The sequence below is a fragment of the Pleurodeles waltl genome, chromosome 6, assembly GCF_031143425.1.
Source record: "Pleurodeles waltl isolate 20211129_DDA chromosome 6, aPleWal1.hap1.20221129, whole genome shotgun sequence".
Taxonomy (NCBI): domain Eukaryota; kingdom Metazoa; phylum Chordata; class Amphibia; order Caudata; family Salamandridae; genus Pleurodeles; species Pleurodeles waltl.
This window is the reverse complement of record NC_090445.1, coordinates 322,192,005-322,206,715: the sequence shown is the minus strand read 5'-3', so window position 1 is coordinate 322,206,715 and position 14,711 is coordinate 322,192,005. Positions and strand designations below refer to the sequence as shown.

The following is a 14,711-nucleotide window of genomic DNA, read 5'->3' as shown; positions in this document are numbered from 1 at the left end:
GCCATCTCTCTTTTTACTAATAATTTGTTTTTGACATAGGAAGGGCAAAGGAGTGCCATAAAACACGAATGTCTGTAAATAAGAGCTGTTACTATTAACTAATGAGATGGTATTCAATAGACAGCAATGCATTACACTACTTATTCTTATAAGTAGAGTGGTTACATCCTCCTTTAATCAAGGCCACACGTTCTTTTGCTTTTATTGACACAAAACATGCTTTGTTTGAAATGCATGAGTGCTTTACTGAACCCTGCCAGCAAACGAGGTACAACCCCTCCAACTGGATAAAGGACGCTCCTCCTTGTACGTAACTTACCATTTCTGCCTCTGGGCCAGATGTGTCACCGCTGGCCATCTTCTCTTTAATGGTTTCCGTCAGCACAGCTCCCGGCCACAGTGAGATGTACTTCACGTTGTGCTTCTTTAATTCTATGGCGCAGTCTGCAGCCATCCGGTCACACTGCCGGAAAGAGACAAGCGTCATTTGGGAAATCACCCAAAAGCTGTAGTACTCCTCAGAGCATGATGGTGAAATGGTAGGATGCAAAAATTGGAAGTGTGGGGTGTAGAGAGGTGGGGGGGTATAATGAGGTGTGGGGGTACAGTGAGGAATTCCTGGTTGCAGGGAACGGGAATGTAGACTAGTCATCAACGTTAGGATTGTCCATTGTAGTAGACTCTAGCTCTAGGCTTGACTCTTGCTCTTGTAGTTTGACTCTTGCTCTAGGCAAGACTGCTGGTTTAAGGATGACAGTACTTATGTTTGTAGGCAACTATGCCAGTCCTACAACAAGTCGCAACTCTCGTCCCAACCCTCCCGGCTCACAAGCAGCACCTCACCAAAAACCTAAACAGTAAAAGGTGATTTGTGGCAGCCTTTACGCATGGACTCAAGAGTGTGACATCTCAGGGAGTGTTGGGGTTAAACGGAGATTACCCCTTTCTCACATAAACACCATGTCTCAATCAAACACAGGCAATGAAGAAGATGCAGTAAAGTTTCAATAGGTTTTATTTAGAAGAACTGCAATCTACGATAAGTTGCATGGGCTGCAATGATTAGGATAATGAGCAGTGCAAGAAACAGAATGGTAAAGACAAGAGTCATTAATACAAGGACCCCCACCATCTTGCAATAACATGGAATGACATAAAGTATGAGATATGTCCTAATACCCTAGCATAATGAGCCTATCCTGTAACCTAACAGAGAGCTAGGTATGTTAAACCTAATCTGCCAATGCCATGTCCATGAGAAGAGCCCCCAATCCTCGTTACCTTGGATGAGGTCTCTAGCTCAGACTCCGTAGGGACACGAAGGCTGGGTCAGGGATAGTACCTAATGTGAACACCTACTGTTTGTTTATCTTTGTCACTTAATATTGACGCCTTAGCACGGTGGCACTGATAACGCAAAACTAAAACATGGGCCTAACTAAAAACAAGTCAGCCATCTTAAAAGATTTAATTAAATAAATGCGCTAAAACAGAGCAAGCTAAGAAGGGTAAAAGTAATGCTAAGCTGACTCCTGTATCCCATTAAAAAAAACTAGGATTCACTACACCATCATCTCGCACAACATGCTCAAAACAAAGATACATCAGTATCTAAGGCAGCTAAAAACCTGTGCCTTCTGTTTATTCTCACACTGTGCTGTCTGTGCTCTTACACTATGATGACTCCTATAGGTCGGCTCAGGCATTGTTGAATTCAGTTGCTGAACTTACATCATCATTCTTTTTGGAGCTTTTTTTTTACAAGCATTTACCACTATGTCCTGTGATGTGAAAGCCCATTCAGTCAAGGGCGTCACCTGTCATGACACCCACCCACTGCATCTCGGCTCCTAACCCAGGCTGTTGTACTACTAAAAGCTGGCCTACCTTTCTAAAAACTGTTCCTGACCAGCACTAGAAGAAAATCCTACATCTTTACATGTTTTGTGCCATCAGCCTTTGTTGGCATTCTGTATCTTAACTCCCACCATTCATTTATCTAAATAGTTAGTAAGTAACGTAGATGATTGACAACTCAGTGACCTTCTAGCCAATATACCTACTGGGTGGCAGGGAGTCAGTTGGGTAGATTCTCTATGTTCTCTGTGCCTTATGCTCCAAATATTGAATAATCCCTCTCCCCGCAGTTTTGGCACAAACCTGTGTGCCCTCATTGGTATTGCTTGCGCTACACACAAACTCAGAATGTTCATGTCGCATGCTGTCTTTTTGGCCGTTCTGATCAATCATCACCCTTAAATTGCTAAGCTGTACATTATCAGTTAAGTTGTGTCAATATAGCCCTTATTGTTTTTTTTAAATTTTTTTAAGTCTGTTAATTACATTTTTTATAATGCAACACATTATGTGAGAAGAGCTGAAAACAAAGTTCTACAAAGACTAGGTATCACAATCCAGCATAAATACAAAATGGAATAATATAAGTGGGATGCGAACCGTATGGGCCTCTCAGTATTGCGTCTTGAACCTCTAAAAACCCACGTCCCCAGAACTTCGTCCCACCCCTTGTCTCATTAAGGCCAAAAACAGGGGACAACAGACTTGTTCCTCTCACCTGCAGCATCACCTGCATCTCTGAAATCCTTCTATGGCCCTCGGATCTACTTTACTCTTCTAATCATTGTTAGCAAACAAAAGAGTGCTTCACTCGTACTCCTTCAAAGCCCTTTTCTGAAAAATGATAGACACCATATATGTAGTTCTGGATACTCTGCCGTGGAGACATGCCTTCCAGTAGTCTCTACTTACCCTGAACTCTCCCTTCCCTTCATCCTCAACTGAGCGCCCCCCCACTCCAAAGGGTGCCCTCATCAACATTCACAACATAATTGTTGACAAGGAGGACCTATAACTACTTGGCATGTCTGAGACTTGGCTGATTAGAGTCAACCCTCTCCGAAATCCTCTCTTTAGGATGAAATATCCTTCTCCAGAACATTAGACCGACTGTCGGCGAGTGGGTGCAGACATCTCTCAATCCCATATCGCGTGTAAAGAACTGAAGGGCTCTGCAAATCCTCTGCATAGCAGAATATAAAACATGCCCGCGCTCTACTTATTCACTTAACTTTATGGTTATAAATCATCCCCAAAGAGACTGATGAGATGCTGTAGAAGCAGACATATTACAATCTAATAGATTATGCCATGCACTAAAAGCCGATTTCTGTGGGTTAATATCTGCGCTGTCAAACTCCTCAATGCCAATACACAAGGAATAGCAGATGATGTGGACAACTAGATTTCCTCAGTTGGTGAACACCTGGCTCACGACACACAATTATTTACCACACAACAGCAATATTCAAATAAAAATTTAAATATTTTTCACAATTTATTCTTCTTTTATCTCTCCAAAGTGTTTGTATAATATCATAAAAAACGACTAAGCTACAGCAACTATGAGTAAAATATGATTTTTATCTACAGTGAGTTACTCCTATTTTAGATCCAAGTGCTTACATCCTGACCAGTTATTTTACCTCAGTTCTTTTTTCAGACCATCAGCGAAAGCCTTGAAACTCTAGCTCGCATTCTTTTAGTTTTTCCTTGCATTTTCTTGCTGTCCCGTCTGACAGTTCCCGAACTTTATTTTCTTGATTTTGAATGAGTATTTTTGATTTGGTAAAGTATGTTTCTGTTTCCCATAAGTGAATAACCAGTGTTAGGCTGAATTAAGTTTCACAGTTGCTTAATTCAGAAAGTGAGGAGAAGGCTCTTATGTGCCGCGGCAGGTCGATCCACACTTTAGAAGTCAAGTAGGAAAAGGCTTGACTGCCGGATCTAGTTTTCCATAAGCATGGGATATGTGCAAATGGGAGTCCGGATGAGCGTGTTTTCCATAAGCATGGGATGTGTGCAAATGGGAGTCCGGATGCTTGTTCGTGTATGGGGAGCGAGTGGAGCACCTTCAGATGAGGTGTGACATGAGTGCGACATGGGAGGTTTAGAGTGATTCTGGCCACCGAGTTCTGAATGGTCTGCAGCCTTCTGGAGTTTTTTTTTATCCTGGCTTATAAGGTGTTCCTGTAGGCCAGCTTGCTTGTGACAAGGGCATGCATGACAGTTTCCCAGGTGCTGACTGGGAGCTACTTAAACATCTTTCTCAGGATCTTCAGGATATGGATGCATGAGGCAGTGATGGTATTGACTTGGGAAGTATTTTAAAATGTGTTCTCAATGACAGTCCTGAAGTTCTTGAGGTTGTCCGTCCTTGTACTATTGGCCAGCGGGTGTAGTCTCATGGTCAAGTGCTCTACAAGAAGATCACAATTTCCTTCTGCTCTGTGTTTAGCTTCAGACAGCGGATCTTCGTCCAGTGGGCAATTTCAGTCATGCAGACACTGAACTTGACCCGAGTACTCGACGTCTTGTCCGTAAGGGAGAAAATGAGTTGTGTGTCGTTGGCGTGGGTGAGAACTTTGATATTGTGAAAGTGGATGATGCTTGCTTGAAGGGATGATGTATGCTTAGAAGAGTGTTGGATTCAAGGAGGATCCTTGTAGAACTCCACATATGAGGTTGCAGATGTCCGAGGATGTCTGAGGTAAAATGACCGGGTCCTTCCAGTCGGGAAGGAGCAGATGCATCAGAGTGGATGTCATTGGATTCCAAAATAGAGTAGGCATTGGATGAGGCTGGTGTGGGATGCCATGTCAGATGCTGCGGAGAGGTCCAGGAGGAAGAGGGCCACCACGTCTCTTCTGTCCAGAGTCATGCAGGTGTCAACCATAGCAGCAATGCGGGAGTAGTCATGCTTGGGGCAAAGGTCTGATGGGGCCCTTGAGCTGATAGACTTGAAGGTGGCGGAAGTTTCTTCTGGGGTTTGACAGACAATATGGTTAGCACTACTTCTTTGAAAAAAATAATGAAGGGTGCCATCCAGGAACGCATCAGCACCAACACGCACAACAGTAAAGCGCTTTTTAGACTAGTCAAGGAATTCACGAGCCTCTGCACAGACACCACAGACATCCCCCCTCTCAAGATCTCTGTGACGACCTCGCCATATTTTTCCACCATAAAATATAGGACATATATGAAGGGTTCGAGAGCCAAATCCCAACCCCACCAAGGACCAGCACCACCACTGACCCTTACCGCCTAGCCAACTCTGAGCCAATGGACCCCAATCTCCTCAGAAAGCTCACAAACTCTATCCACTCAGGGGCACCCTCAGACCTGTGCCCGCACCACATCATCAACTGAGCCAGCGCCACTGTTGCCTCAAACTGTGCCGGACAATCAACCGCTCCATCGAAACTGCCACCTTCCTGAATGACTGGAAGCAAGCAGAGATCAACCCGCTACTAAAGAAACCTAGCGCCGATCCTAGAGATTTGAAAAACTACAGGCTCATTTCTCTTCTCCCCTTCCCAGCCAAGGTAACTGAAAAGGCCATCAATACACAGCTCATGGAATTCCTTGAGTCAAACCACATACTGGACCCCTCCCAATCCGGTTTCAGAAGCAACCACAGCACTGAAACTGCCCTTCTCGCAGCCACGGATGACATCCGCATCATACTGGGCCACGACGACAAAGTTGCCCTCATCCTCCTAGACATCTCCGATGCCTTCAACACTGTAACCCACACCACCGTAAGCACCAGACTTCATGATGCTGCATCTGCAGAAAGGCCCTGGTTTGGATCCGCTCCCTCGTCACCAGAAGAACCCGTACTGTCAGAGTCCCGTCGTTCATTCGGGAACCAACAGAAACCCACTGTGGAGTACCCCAAGGCTCCTCCCTGAGCCCAACCCTCTTCAATATCTACATAGCTCCACTCGCTAAAATTGTCACACAGCACAGCCTCAACATAGTCTTCTATGCCGACAACACACAACTAATTCTCTCCCTCACCGACGAACCATCAACAGTCAAAAACAACTTCCACAATGGAATGAGAGCAGTCGCCGACTGGATAAAAAACAGCTGCCTCAAGTTAAACTCGGACAAGACTGAGATCCTCATCCTGGGTCCCACTCCCTCTGCCTGGGATGACTGCTGGTGGCCAGCTGTCCTCTGAAGCGCCTCCTACCCACCGAACACGCACACAACCTGGGCATCAAACTGGACTCCACGCTGTCCATGACCCGCCAAGTCAACGCCGTCTCATCATCATGCTTCCACAATCTTTGGCTCCTCCAGAAGATATTCAAGTGGATCCCCACCGAACACAAGAAGGACAGCCACCAACACACTTTTCAGCAGCAAACACGACTACAGCAATGCTCTGTATGCTGGAATAACAAAGAAGCTCCAAGCAAGACTCCAGAGAATTCAGAACGCAGCAGCCAGACTCATGCTAGACATCCCCCACCACAGCCACATCTCCGCCAACCTTAGAGACCTGCATTGGCTCCCCACCTACGGCCTACCTCAACCATCGCCTATCTTTCTACACCCCCGCCAGACAACTCCAATCTTAACTTGCCCTCGTCACCACCCTTAGAATCAGGAAGAGCACAGTGGGAGGCAGATCCTTCTCCTACTTCACACTGCTACCAATCCACCTCAGGCAGGCTGCCTTCCTGAATCAGTTCAGGAAGAACCTCAAGACCTGGCTCTTTGACTGACCGGCTCCCCCTGGACAGCACCTTGTGACCCCATGGGTGATAAGCAGCTCTATACAAATTACTGATTGATTGGAGCTTGACAAGGCCGGTCAGGCGCGGTTGAGAGTTGAATTTGCAATTAAATTAATAGTAGTGCTTTTTGTTGTGGAAGGTTTAAGAGAGATTGTTGCAAAGGTCCTGAGAGGGGGTTACAGAGTTAGAGGCAGCCGCTGGTGAGGTGAAATATTTTACAATGGTGAAGATTTCTTTGTTTTTGTTGTGCTGGCATTGATATGGTCCACCAAAGTGGTGCGTTTAGTGGCCCGAATAATTTGGTGTCAGTTTCTCAAAGGAGATTTAAACATGCTCCTGTCTGCATTGTCCCAACTCATTCTCCATTTGGGCTCGAGGGATGCTCAACTTAATGAGGGTGTGGTCTATCCAGGAGACAGGTATGGGCTCGTCGACTGGGATGTTCTAGAAAGTTGTGAACATAGGGTCTATGATGTGTCCAACGATGTAAGTAGGTCCCCTAATTCATTGGATAAGGTCCAAGCTTCCAAGGTCTTCAATGAGTGCTTTTGAGTTGGGGTCGATGTGGTCTTCCAGGTGTAGGTGCAGAGAGAGTGCAGTTTTGGATGCTGTCAGTGCAGGTGCAGTGACTGTTGAGTGTGGCTAAATACATGAAACCTTGCAGGCAGTGCAGGAGAACGCTCAAGAACGCTCGGTGCTGTGTAGTGCGGTGAGGCAGTATCATGGGTAGCTGTGACTGGGGTTGAGGATATGGAGAACCACAACAGGATAGCGGCAGGAGGGGGCAGTGTTCCTGGTACTGGGCGCAGTCCAGGTAAGGATAAGCACAGACAGGCTTGTTCTTGCACACCAGTGGCATATCCACTGCTTTTGGCCACCATTAAGTAGGTCCTGGGAGGGTGAGTGCTGATGTCACTTCCTATGCAGATGGATGATTGGAATTCCAGTAATGTCACTTCCTGTGCAAATGGAAGATAGAAAAGAGTCATCTAGCTTGGCTTTTTCTCTTAAAGACAGTTTTGGCGGGAAATCAGTGATGTCATTTCCCGTTCAAATAGATAATGGGAAATCTAGTGATGCTGGTTCCTGCACTTCTGGATGATGGGAAATCCAGTGATGTCACTTCCTGTGCAGATGGATGACGCTATGGCATCATAACCTTTAATTTCTTCTAGAAGCCTGTAGGAGATTATGAAAGCGGCATACTGGTCTGAAAAATCTATCTTTATGGCTTACTACTTTATGCCTATTGCTCTTGTCATTGTTCAGGAGATTATGAAAGCGGCACATTGGTCTGAAAAATCCACCTTTAGGACTTACTACTTTATGCCTATAGATCATGTTTTTCACTGTTTTGCCGATGAGCTTTGAATATGTCAGAATTGCATCTCTGGTCTTGTAATTTAATGTTAAATCTCTTTCACTAGCATAACAGGTTTAGATACTATGAAAGACACAGAGGCAAAGATTATCCCACCCTGACTCTCTTTAGGTTTAATATCTATGCATGTTTAGTATGCAGTGCAACATAAACAGCTCTGTAGATCCTACAACCACTCAGTGTGCAGCAGGGAGCTTTGTTGGACGTCCTGAAAGAGATCATGGAACAGTGTGTCAGCATGGACAGTGTCCACATTTGAAAAAGTTAATGTTTTCAGATTCAGCAAGCTTCAGGATCTGACTCTATCCAAATCTGCTGTCACTTCATTGAGGGAGATTTAACATTATGATTAACATTTATGTTTGGCCATATGTATATAAATGTGAGAGCAAGTGTACTGTAGTGAAGTTATGGTCAGGTTTGCTTATAACACCACACCAAAAAAACAGTTACAGTGCAATTATGGTTACAAAACAGATCCTAAAAGCCACTGAAATGTATCTTTTTTGGCTCAGTAAACTAACCATATTTGTGCCCCAGTTATGCACTGTTTATAATCTCACATATTACATCACTCATGACATGGTAAATGGCATCACTCACAACATTCTGAAATGACAGCACACTAATGGCAACCATTGATTATGTAAGTGACAAACTTATGTATTTATGTAATAAACCCCTCTTCATAATACATTGCTTTGGATGTAATGTTTTGTGACAGTGTAATTTAAAAATTAATTAATAGTTTTCTATCCGCTAAGTATGTTATTTTACAGAATAATGAGGCCTCTCTTATTCTGTATTAATATTTGAATGTTTGTATTTTAGATAAGCATTACAAACAGTACAGGGCAGAACATGTAATCAACACCAACAGTATGGCAAATTTAGCAGAGCACAATCTCAAAAATTCAGTAGTAGGAGGCAGCATCAATAAGCTTTCAGCGGTCCAAGCAGCAAGAAGAGGGGAAGGTGGGGTCCGGGGAGGGGGGAGAAAAGGGGAGCAATCAACAATCCTGTGAGTCAGTATGTGAGGGGGCGGGGACGAGAAAGCGGGAGAACAATGCCACACACTCTGTAGCATGAGCCACAAGCCAGGGCCCACACAAACTCCCAGGAACCCACCCGATACATTTCAGGATCAGTGGGGTTAACCGATGATAACTTCCACCTTGGCTCATCCAATCATCCCACACTCAGGAGTCAATCATCATAGCATATGGATATCTTAATATAAGTTACATGCTAATGGTATATAGAAGGATATATATGCGTTGTTGCTTATGGTATTTTATGTTTTCTTTGAATTCATCATGAATGTGTGTTGTATGATCACAGTTAAATTTTTATATTACATGGAAGTGTTTCTAAATCAGGGAGTGAGTGCTGTAGTATGCTATTGGGTGCAGTAGTTTTGTAGCTTTTTTGTGGTTATTAAATGTGTACTACTGATGCGGTATCTGAATGTTGATTCTCTTTAACACTGTTGTTTTGTTATAACATTGTTGCAAGTCTATTAAAACAAATTTAATTTGTAATAAGATTTTGACTGACTGATTTTTAATGAACAGTTTTATTTTTGTAGTGGTGCATGTACTATTATGACAGAGTGTGTTAATAATCAAATGACGTGTATCAATACTTATCTAATTATTTGTGACATCAAGAGCATTGACGAAACACTTAGCAACTAACGCTGTTCTTCAAAGGTAATATATTAGGATAAAATGGCCATAGGACTGGTAATAAGGGATGATGTCAGCAGTGATGTTATTTGAGATGTTATCAATACTGTTGTTTACTATGTCATGAGGGATGCAATATGTGAAGTCGTTGACAGTGCATGATGGGGGCCTAAGCTATGGCCTCCGACCAGACCCTGCACACCAACCCTCTGCGGGCAGCCAATCCCTACTGTGCATGGCATTTGGCTATATGCAGCAGAGGTGAAGCAAACGGCTTGGCCGCCCCACTTTCTGCAGCTGGCCAACCTCACCTGTGCACAGCCTTTGGACAGGCACCTCAGACTGTGGGACACAGATCCTGACCTCTTACCAAGCCCTACGCCTCATCCTCCATGGACATCCTATGCCAGCTAGGCACAGGCTTTGGTGATGTGAAACAAAAGGTGGGGTGCAGAGTCTGGTCTCCAGTCCAGGTCAGTCCAGGTCAGGCCCTGCGACTCACACTCCACAGGTGTCACACCCCAACTGTGCACAGTGTTTCAATGCACAGCTGGGGTCAGTCTGAAGGTGTTTGCCCCACTGTGCATAGCCTTGAGCTGTGCACAGCAAAGGGGGGGTTACAGGACTTGGCCAAAGGCGGGTGGGTGATCCCCACTGTCCATGACCTTTAGCCATGCACAGTAGAGTTGGGTTGCAGATCCAGGACTCAGGTCATGGCCTGCATGTACAAAACCCACCACTGGACACAAACATTCAGTCATGTACAGGGAAACTTTGATAGGTCCTGCACATAACCCACTACCGGAAGCCTTATTTTGTATTGGTTTTTTTCTGTAGGGTTATGTTGGAACTTTTTTGTCTTTTTGATAAACATTTTATTTTTTTGTGTTTTGGTGGTACACTTTTTTTATTTCTTAGTTTTGAAACGCCTGATGTTTTTTTACATAGGCATTCATTGTCTGAAAGAGCACTTTTAATTCCCAAAATTACTGTGTTGCAGTGGTTACAAAAGGTTGCTAATCTTCAATACAATTGTATTTTGTAAATTTGCGCCGTTTTTGCGGCAAAAAGCGGCACAAATACAGCGCTAAAAAAGTATAAATATGGGCCTAAGTGCTCAACTATACCTATAGTTTGGAATGTTTTGCAGCCTTGAGAAAATCATATATTGATACATGAGATATGGCAGCACTGTCTACAAACAACACACAAGAACCATTTTGCACTGTGCAATTGCAGACATTGGTGTGCGACCCTACAACTCTTGTCCAGTAATTACAAGAGGTAGGCTTTGACGCCTTCATCTGCCACAAGCATAATAAAAGCAAAGGACCCCAGGTATGGGGCCTGAATGAACCTTTTACATGGAAAAAACAGCAAGCAGTCCACTTAAACTGTTACAGGTCAAAAAGCCCATGCCCCCAACTAGAATCTCACTGCCTCGCAGCCTGTAAGAGCATGGGTTGAGATGGCGGTAGCCACTCAAAATCAGAATTGGGGTATACTTAGGTGTTTCCCTTGGCATCAGAGTCCAGCTCTGTCCTTGATCAAAATGTGAAACACAGGGAGTACCCCCAGAGGGATTGCATAATTGTTGAGCCCGCTGGGGAAAATCACAGGTCTGTCCAGAAAACCTACAAGGACAGCTTCACAAAGATGTGCAGAGGGCCTTCGTCCCAAGAGCCAGTTCTCATAATTCATATCAGCCACTGTAGCTGTATTCCCGGTATGAGTATGAGAAAGGTTTTTCTCCATTTTCAGATTTGTCATTAAGAACTTGGTGTGGGTTAAGAGTAAATGTATTTTTATACCAACCTTTTAAATGGTTTTCTTTGGTACCGCCACATCCCTTTGTCCTAACCTTTGTCACACAAACCATAGTCACACTCTCCACGCACACCCAGCTCATTTTACCTTAGCCCAGCAAACTAGCTTTCCACTAAGAAAAGGCCCTGCATAAATCACACAGGTTTTGATGCCACCTCCAACTTGTTGGCAAATTTCAATCTCTCTCTACCTAGCATTTAGTCATCCCTTGATTTAGAGAGAACCTCGAGATTATATGTATTCACGTTTTTTTCACAAAGGTCACCTGGTCAGGATCAACGTGGCTGCAACTGCCCCCCACACATCCACCCGACTATCTCCTGGCACGCCTTCCCACCAATATCCAATATCATTTTATCGTTGTCTCTTCCAGCATGCACCAGGAACTCACTCCACCTTCACCAAAATATGTTGCTCTGCAAAATGATTCCAACAGTGATGTTTCGAACAGTCTCCCCCTCTTTCTACCTTATCCGAGGCAAATATCGGCCACAGAACAGTTGTGGACATCGCTACAGATTGCGCCCAGTCCCAAATACCTCTAATTTATGTGCAGCAACTTACAGTTTATACTTTATTCGACCATAGGTCATAAAAGTTACACATTAAATCGTACAAAGAGGGTGCGTTTGTTCCATACAGTCATGGGCCATGGCCTACTATGGTCCACCATTATTCCCAATACATAACTTAACATTTAGATATCAAGGTTTCTAAGATGTCTGCTTCATAATGTTAGAATAATACAAATATTTAAAAGCTCATAAAACAGTATGAGGTGGTTTCAGATTCAAATACCCCAGGTGATACCATCATAGGATAGATGCAAACTATACGACCCAAGATTTGAAAATTTAAAGTGCTAGGTTGATATTACATAATAATACGGTTTCTTGATAATTTAGATAGCATACTTTGACATGAAAAGCCTGCTCCCGGCACAATCATATAGGCAAATTTAGGCACTGTCAAGTCATTAAAAACACAAGCACAGTGTAATAAAAACTTATATAATGACATGGTTATCGGATTCATGTTAAAATGGCACGAATACCAGACAAATGCATAAAAATAACTCTTTGCGGCTAACACTAGTGATAAAATAGCAGAAACACAGGATGAATACCCACATATTTGTCTGAGAAAAATCTATTCCAAAGCCCTGCCCAAACCACATGGTCAATAATTCATCATCATCGTCCTCATCAACTTTGTTCGATCAATGGCCATAAAAACACATAAAACAAGATAATAAATAATTCTTAAGTGAATAAATAAATGCACATCTATAAATAGGTGTAGAAACATTAAAACAATAACTTAAATTGCACATATGACTCTAAAACGTATCTATATAAGAGATGGGATCTTAAATTACTTTTTGGAGATGGCATCGTATGCGCCAAGCTGTTGATAAATACTTGCTTACTGAAAGAATTACGTCGGCTGACTTATGGCTTTTTAGAACCCGTAGAGCCAAAGAGCAGTTCTTAAATCCCAAGTCCCTGCAAATATTGCGGATCCATTTTAATCGCGGAATCGCATAGGCTGGGCAAAAGAACATGAAATGCTCGATGGTTTCGAAAGTACTGCCACAGGCAGGGCATATATCGGGAAGATTAATCGACCCCCACCTATGAATCAATGACATCAGGGGCAGAGAGCCAAAACGAAACCTTGCATATAGGCTCTTGCCCTGCAAATCCGGTATAACATCCAAATAGGATTCAAACTTTGGGGACCATTTAAAATCAATGAAGGAATTAGTTAAGCGGCCGTGGGATTTGTGGGTTATGTAGTTGTCCTTAACATAAGACCAATAGGTTAACTTTAAAACGTTTTTATGCCGTCTCTCTAATTTATGGGGATTTTCCCAATAATCACCCAGACCCAATAGCCGAAGCCAATGGGCCACGTGGCGAATCCAGGGTAGAGTATTAGCGTTCTGGCATTCCAATAGATCAAGTAATGCGGTCTTATATATATCTAGTTCGGGGGTTATCCATAACCTGATCCAATAAAGGAGAGGTCTTAGAGTAGCTAGGTCTGCTACTCGGCTTAACCCCAGATCTAGAAATAATGGAAGCAAGGGTGTGGTGCGTGGACATGCAGTTAGAGCCCTTGCAAAGTTATTTTCCCTCACACTGATCTTGTTACAGTTGGCGCAACCCCATACCTCCGCTCCGTACAGGGCTGCACTTTGAGCCTTAGCTGTATACATTTTTATTGCTGGGGAAACAACTTTGGTAGAGGTACTTTGATAGAAACGCAATATAGATGAGGCTCTGTGTTGTAGGAGCCCTGCACTTTTTGTAATCTGCTCTTCCCATAATAGTTTGCTGGTTAGCCTAACTCCCAGGTAATCTATAGAGCTTACTTCCTTCAGTGGTACTCCCTCAATATGAATGGAACATTTGTTCCTAGGTCCCCTAGATAACACCATCAGTTTAGTTTTGTTAATATTAACCTCCAACCCATGATCGCTACAAAATTGGTTAAACCGGTCAACAAGGGTTTGCAACCCCATTGGTGTCTCAGAAATGAGAAGTGAATCATCGGCAAAGAGCAGGATGGGGATTTTTTGTGTATTCAGGGAAGGGGCATCATTCTGGCCTATGGACACAGCCTTTACTACTTCGTTGATAAATATGGTAAACAATAGGGGGGCTAGCACACAACCTTGGCGAACTCCCCTTCTGATTGGGATCCGCTCTGTCAGTTCGCCTTGTTCACCCCACCTCACTTGGGCATAAGTGTTCTCATGTAGTCGTTTTAACAGGAGTAATAGATCCTCTGGGACTCCCAATCTACCTAGCACTTCCCCCAGTTTGGCTCTCGGGACCAGAACAAAAGCTGATCGCAGATCTATAAATACCACATACAGACATTGCTTGGCCACAAGAACATATTTCCAATGCAATATGGCCAATCGAAAGACCTGGTCAATCGTGCTAGTTTTTGCACGAAACCCTGCCTGTAAATGGGAAAGGATTTGGTACTCCTCAACCCAATTGATTAGCCTCTGCAAAATTTGTTTAGCAAAGATCTTTTGTAGGTTATCTATAAGGCTAATTGGCCTATAGTTAGCTGGATGATTAGCATTTCCTTTTTTAAAAATGGGTATGATCTCTGCCCCCTTCCATGTACCTGGAATTTGCCCCCCTGCAGCTATGCTATTTGAGATGGCATTGATATACCAGGACC

At 43.6% G+C, this 14,711-nt stretch overlaps 1 protein-coding gene across 1 annotated transcript in view; it reads right to left on the bottom strand.

Annotated features, from left to right (window-relative positions):
• LOC138299675 (dehydrogenase/reductase SDR family member 1-like) overlaps positions 1–14,711 on the bottom strand; it is a 157,905-nt gene that overhangs the window by 30,988 nt on the left and 112,206 nt on the right. The window contains exon 6 of the mRNA XM_069238147.1: positions 320–463. Within this exon, the coding sequence (XP_069094248.1) occupies positions 320–463 (144 nt within the window). The remainder of the gene's footprint in view (positions 1–319; positions 464–14,711) is intronic.